Source organism: Vigna unguiculata, chromosome 8, assembly GCF_004118075.2.
Source record: "Vigna unguiculata cultivar IT97K-499-35 chromosome 8, ASM411807v1, whole genome shotgun sequence".
NCBI lineage: Eukaryota > Viridiplantae > Streptophyta > Magnoliopsida > Fabales > Fabaceae > Vigna > Vigna unguiculata.
The window spans coordinates 22,620,178-22,627,269 of record NC_040286.1 but is presented as its reverse complement, the minus strand read 5'-3'; the positions used below and the strand labels follow the sequence as shown (position 1 = coordinate 22,627,269).

The 7,092-nt window shown below is 40.6% G+C and overlaps 1 protein-coding gene and 1 non-coding gene across 2 annotated transcripts; one reads left to right on the top strand and one right to left on the bottom strand.

Moving 5' to 3' along the window:
- The first annotated feature begins 1,511 nt into the window (after nucleotides 1-1,511).
- LOC114195710 lies at nucleotides 1,512-1,618 on the top strand. Its single transcript, XR_003606543.1, has one exon. It is a non-coding gene; the product is annotated as a small nucleolar RNA R71 (small nucleolar RNA).
- Nucleotides 1,619-4,140: 2,522 nt separating this feature from the next.
- Nucleotides 4,141-5,802, bottom strand: LOC114195000. Its single transcript, XM_028085398.1, has 2 exons — nucleotides 5,603-5,802; nucleotides 4,141-4,327 (listed from the first exon to the last, which is right to left on the bottom strand). The coding sequence occupies exons 1-2, from the start codon at nucleotides 5,800-5,802 to the stop codon at nucleotides 4,141-4,143; spliced, it is 387 nt and encodes a 128-aa protein (XP_027941199.1).
- Between the last annotated feature and the right edge of the window lie 1,290 nt (nucleotides 5,803-7,092).

The window sequence follows — 7,092 nt, the reverse complement described above, 5'->3', positions numbered from 1 at the left end:
AATCAGCAGGGAAAATCAATTCACCAACACGAACCAAAACATCATCAACCAAACCTGCGGGGTGGGAAACACTTCTATTTCCCAACTGAATCACCACACCCGTAGGTTGCAGGGGTCCAAGAGAAAGAGATTTAAAAATAGACAGAGGCATTACATTTATTGAAGCACCAAGATCAAGCATTGCATTTTCAAATTTATTGTTACCTATGATGCAAGGTACACAAAATGTACCTGCGTCCTTGCACTTCTCAGGAATCTGAGGAACAAATTTACCTATCAATGCTGACACATTTCTGCCTATGCTGATCTTTTCGTTTCCCTTTAGCCTCCTCTTGTGCGTGCATAGCTCCTTCAAGAACTTTGCATATTTGGGAATCTGTTTAATGGCATCCAACAGAGGTATGTTCACCTCCACCTTCCTTAATGTTTCTAAGATCTCCCTGTCAACCTCTTCCATCTTTTTGCTTGGAATGGCTCTCGGAGGGAAAGGAAGAGGTATGGAAGGTGCAATAGTAGAGGTGGAAGGCGTAGAAGTCACACCAGATGTGGAAGGACCAACTGCATGAGCATCACGCTTTCTCTGAAGTGTGGCAGGGTCGACTTCCTTTGAAGGTGTAGGCTCAGGAGTGGGAACTTCAATGTTCTTCCCAGATCTCAATGTAATGGCACTCACATTCCTCGGATTTTCCACCGTCTGTGATGGAAGCTTGTCAGAATTCAAAGCCTGTGCCTGGCTTAGCTGAGTGGCCATCTGCCCCATTTGATTTGTCAAACTCTGGATTGAGGCCCTAGTCTCCTGCTCGAATAGCATATTTTGAAAGGTCATCATCCTGACTAACTCCTCCAATGAAGTAGAAGAAGAAGGTGCATGTACTGCAGCAACAGGAGCTGGTGTGGGTACAGGTGGAGCAGGAGCAACTTGTGGTGCAGGTGCAACTCTTTGTTGTGGAGGTGGTTGCACATTTTGAAATTTTTGGGGCTGCTGGTTACCCTGGTTTCCCCATCTCAAATTAGGGTGATTCCTCCATCCTGGATTATATCTGTTAATTGACAAATCATGGTGGTTTTGTTGTTGTTGTTGGGGCCTATTGTTGTTGAAAATATTTGCTGCATAGGCCTGAGGGGTATCCACTGGTGTAGAAGAAGAAACTTGTTGTTGCAATGCTGGGCAAGAGTTTGTAAAATAATCAACAGATGTACAAAGGCCACAAACTCTTGCAGCTAGAGCTCTCTGATTGGAAGCAAGTTGGTTGACCAGTGTGGTAAGAGCATCAATCTTACTCTCCAACTTCTTTGTGTACTCGGCTGCTCCTACATCATGAACACCTCTAACAACTATGGCATCACTCCTTGTGCCAAATTATTGAGAATTTGAAGCCATGTTCTCTATTAGTTGTCTGGCTGCAGCTGGGGTTATGTTACCAAGGGCACCACCACTTACGGCATCAATCATATTTCGATCTATGTGGTACAAGCCTTCATAAAAATACTGCAGAAGGAGGTGTTCAGAGATCTGATGGTGTGGGCAACTTGAACAGAGATTCTTGAACCTCTCCCAGTACTCATAAAGGGTCTCCCCAAATTGCTGCTTGATGCCAGAAATCTCCTTCCTTATGGCTGTTGTCCTTGAAGCAGGGAAGAACTTGGCAAGGAACAATCTCTTCAGTTCATCCCAGCTTGTGATGGACCTGGGTGCTAGGTAGTACAGCCAGTCTTTCGCATTACCCTCCAAAGAATGAGGGAAAGCCTTCAAGTATACATGGTCCTCCTGTACATGTGCAGGCTTCATGGTGGAACAGACGACATGAAACTGCTTCAAGTGTTTACACGGGTCCTCACCTGCAAAACCATGAAACTTTGGCAATAAGTGTATTAAACCAGTTTTAAGCACATACGGAACCTCCTCCTCAGGGTATTGAATGCATAAACTATCATAAGTGAACTCTGGTGCAGTGAGCTCACTCATGGTTCTATCATGAGGTGGAGGAGGATGAGCCATGTTATCAGTATGAAAATGAAAATGCTCAGAATAAACAGTATGCTCAGAATGCAAGGAATAAGAAGTGTTAGGAGTATGATGAGAATCAGAAGAGTCAGGAAAAGTCACTGAATATTGAGCATGCAAAGACGAATTCCTAAGTTGCCTACTTCCTCTATGGAATGTCCTATCAATCTCAGGGTCAAATGGTTGTAATTCACTTGGGTTTCCCCTAGTCATGCACCAAAAAGCATTAATTGTAGTGATATTGGCATAACTTAGGGTATAACTACAAGTATGCTGAAACGAACTCCAAATAACTTGAAATTTGGTAGGCTATTCCTTTGAGTGGTCAAACAAAAGCACAAAAAAAATCAGATGAAAACTCAAAGCACAAGTACTTTTGACAATTTTTTAAAAGTGGAAAAAATGAAGAAAAATCACAAAAAACATTGTTGAAATGTAGAAAATGGCATTTTCTGGAGAATCTAAGTTTGCAAACTGGCGGAGCGGGTTCGAACAAGGTGGGAAATCAAATTCCATCCCAAATGAATATAAAATAATAGCGATTCTGATAACCAGAGCAAAAATTATGGTCCTCTGATGTTTCACTAAAAATCAGTCCAAAATTTTTTTGAATCTCTTAACTCAGACCATACCAACTACTCCAGCTATTTTTCCTATCAAGTTCAATGTCTTAGAATTGGGGGAAAAATTTCAAGCCAAAACAAGCACCGTAGCCACCAGAACAAAAATCCAGAAGTTAAATGCCAGATTCGGACACTATTCATACACTATTCACTACTACAAATGACACTATTCATGTGCGCCGTGACACTATTCACTACACTACACAGAAACACACAGGAATGGAAATAGGCACTGAACTTAACACAACATCACAATGAACATATATCAACTCAACCACACTTGAACTACACACACCAAAACACAGAACACAAACACACTGAAAATTTTACTTTGAACGAAACGATTGGTCCCCGGCAACAACGCCAAATTTGATAGAGGTCGTACCCCACCAAATTAAAACATATTAAATGCAGTATATGAAAGTGAACCAAGTCGTCTCCCAATGAACAATATTTTCATTCAAAGAGAAATTTCCAGATGAACACAACAATAACACAAGGGGGGGTTTGGCAGATTTATGGATGCAACGCACAATTGAAAACTTCAATGCAGACGTGTAAAATTAATGTAAAAACAGTGTTGATTCTTTGCTTCAAATGAACATCCACCAATCACGGATTACAACTCAAAATTGTTATATTAACTCTAATGAGACCCGAATTAATTACTAAGCGCAAATGAACTCGAACTCAAGTGCAATTAAGCAAAGCACACAACCATGAATCTGCTACAGTTCACTAAGCATGAACACATAATGATTCCACTCTGCAAATTAAGCAAAAAACAGAACGGTTTCTTCATTTAAACCCAACGCAAATTCAAAATTGAGAGATTAACATAATTCCACCGAACAAAACACTAATCTCAAGGTTTCAATCCATTCTCTACAAAGAATCAAGGTTACAAAACTGCCACTCTGCCACTCAGATTTACAAAAATGCCACTCTGGGTCTCAAATGTTGACCCATTGACTTTGTTGACGTGGAAATGACATGGAAATGATGTGGCAATGATGTGGAAAGTCTCTTCAACTAAATATTAATGTCCAAGCTCCAAAATTGCTTCACCCAAATACCTAAAAATAATTAAAAAAAAAAATCAGGCCAAATAATGCGAAATTAGTCCAAATTCGAAACAGTGGCCCAATAAAGCCCAACAGATGAAAAACACTCTAATGATGAACAATTAAGCACTAATCAACTGTCTAATGGGTACACAAAGGCTAGTGGAATGGAAGAAAATAATGACTCATCACACTTATTAGTCCAAGCAAAAGTTTGTTCTTTCTTGGTAAGTTGTGTCAAAGGTGCCACTATCTTGGAGAATCCTTTTACGAATCTCCTATAGTAGCCAGCTAGACCTATAAAGCTCCTGATCTCTATCATCGACTTGGGACCTATAAAGCTTCTGATCTCTATCACAACTTTCAGCTTAGCTGGATCTACAGCTATGCCTTGGGCCAATATCACGTGCCCCAAAAACTGCACTTCCTTCATCTAGAAATCACATTTTCACAGCTTGGCATACAACTGCTTCTCCATCAGAATACCAAGCACTATTCTCGGATGCTCAACATGTTCCCCATGAGTCTTGGAATAGATTAGTATGTCATCTATGAAGACCACGCCAAATTTTTCTAAGAACGGCCTAAAGATCTTGTTCATATTGTCCATGAACAAAGCTGGAGCATTGGTCACACTGAAGGGTATAACCACACAATCATAGTGTCCATATGTGGATCTAAAAGTTATCTTCTAGACATCCTCCGCCTTTACCAAGATCTGATGATACCCTGATCGTAGATAAATCTTGGAAAACACCAACGCCCCATGTAATTGGATCTCTTCATAACATCTTGAGAAGACAACAACTCAGACTATATTAAGTTTGAGAACAACAACTTCTACTCCTGACAATCTATGAGTACACAATTGGCAGAGAGTCAATCTATTCCTAAGATCACATCCACACCTTGAAGAGGTAGGCATATCATATTGACTTTAAATATGCGCCCCTCCACCTCCACATGACACCTACCAAATAAGGACGACGTCCTGACCAACCTAGATGACAGAGTAGATACTACAAGATCAAACTGTAACTCCAACATCAGCAAACCTAACTCTTGCAAACAAGACTCTGACAAAAAGGAGTGTGTCGCTCCAAAATCATACAACACATAAACTTTTTCAGCAATCCCATAACACCCAACAACAAGGTTTCTTGAGTCTGACGCTTATGCTCTAGTCGACGCATACACTCTGCCCGTCGCTTGAGGTTTGTTGCCTCCTCTCCTCTATTGAATTAGAATTGGGGCTCGAGCCACGACTCCTCTAAGAGTGGGGCAGTCTTTTCCAAAGTCCCTGTCCTCATCCTTGCCACAGTTGTTGCATCTGTGAAAGCCTGCTAACTAAGGGCAAACAATCCTCAAGTGAGGTCCTTCGCACTAATGGCACTGAATCATGTTGGGGGGAAGAAAATCCTCTAGACCCCTGAAGTTAAGAGTGATGCCTAGCATAAGTCTTTTTCTTTTCTTGTGATCTAGGCTAGGACTCAAATGGTCCACTACCCTTCTGTTGCTACTGGTACTAAGCTTCCACCTCAATTTTTATCCTCTCCATGACTCTAGCCTTCTCCACTAAGGCCATAAAGACCATTTTCAAAGTTCCTACACCACCACTCCTCGTCTAATGGAATAGTGTAGAAGCACCCCAAGTGTTTAAACCTCTCTGCATACTCAACAACTGACTTGGTTCTTTGGGTCAACTAGAGGAACTCCACCTCCTTAGCATATCTCATGCTATTAGGAAAGTACTTAAATAAGAACTTCTTCTTAAAAGCTTCCATAACTAGGTTTGTGCTAACCTACTAGTGTTCTGCCTCTCTAGTGAGCATGTAGACTAAAAATGTGAGCCTGCTAGCATCAGGACACTTCTTGGCGTCAAGGATCTACTTCATGTCCTTCATCCACACCGGTCAACTAGGTTAGGACTGGTCTTCCCATTGAACATGGCAGGTTGATGCTTTAGGAAATTCTCCAAACTCCATTTAGGGGGTGGGCATGGAGCTTGAGGAATGTAGATAGGACCACTAGCCATGTTCTCCTCCAACTGCTGAAGGGCCTCCATATGTTGCCTCTGAGCAGCCTCAAAAGCTAAACTTGCAACCTCCATCTACTGTATCACCATCTGTTACTACTCCAAAGATGCTTCCTATTGCTCCATGGAAGTCTCATGTTGCTGCGACATAGCATTGCTTTGCTGGGTCAAGGCTACAACTATAGCTTCGATAACCCTAGTTAGGTCAGGCGCATCGCCCTAATGGGGTGGAGGAGCTATACGAGGAGGTGCCATAACTATGCTCACACAGAAGAAAACCATCAATCTAACATGAATAAACTAAGAACTTAGCTAAAACAACACAAGAAGGACATAACGAAAGCTAAGCAAGCACAAACCTACATACTCTAAGGAACGAAGACTATGATACCATAAAAATGTGACATCCCATTTAGAAGATAAATTCTAATAAATAAAACATTAAATAATTATAACTAAATAGAGCACACAATAAGAGTATAAAAGGATTAATTATTACAATTGTTCATAATATATTGAATAGGGAAGAACTAAGGGACAAAACAATGCCATGAACAAAATGTAAAAGCAAAACAATTAACTTGAATTGCTCCAAGAGCAAGGAATTTCAAAATAAAAAGAAAAGTTCTTCAAAAGGGGGCTCAATAGTGAGCCAGATCCAACTTAAGGCCGAACTACACCGCAGCATCTCCATCACTAGGATGACCACTAGGGATTTCCACATTTGCTCACACCAAGTAATTGGAGATCATTGCAAAAAGGAAAAGCCAAACAGAAAAAAAACAGGAAGAAAAAGGGTAAGCTAGAGATATAAAAAAAAATCAACATATCATTGAGTAAGCAATATTAAACAGATTTCAAACAAGCAAAACTATAGGCACTAAAAACATGTGATAGAAAATAAAGAGATTGGATTCATTGGATGCTTGCACTTGTGGTGGCCTCTATTGCTTTGTAAAGCCATTGCCAATGGGTTTCACCCTACCACACACAAGGTTAGTCCATGATCACCTAGGGCCATTATCTTGCCAAAGACTAGGACCTTCTGCTAATCTCACCACTTGAATCAGTCTGCTCTGTGTGAGAGTGATTGATTCTTTAGAGTTTCAAGACGCAACCTTGCTTGAATCCTTATCTAATTATATACACTAGACACCACCATCAAGTCTCCCCAAAGGACTCACAGAATTGCGTCTATCTCATACCATAATCATGATCTCACACCAAAACCACATGTTATCTCAAAACATCGTCAATTTTAGTCCATAAGATCTCATAAGACATCCATAGTCATATACTTCATGCATTTTTAAGATATACAACCAATCACAGATTAAATAGGGGAAATAAAACTAGTTTGCGCCA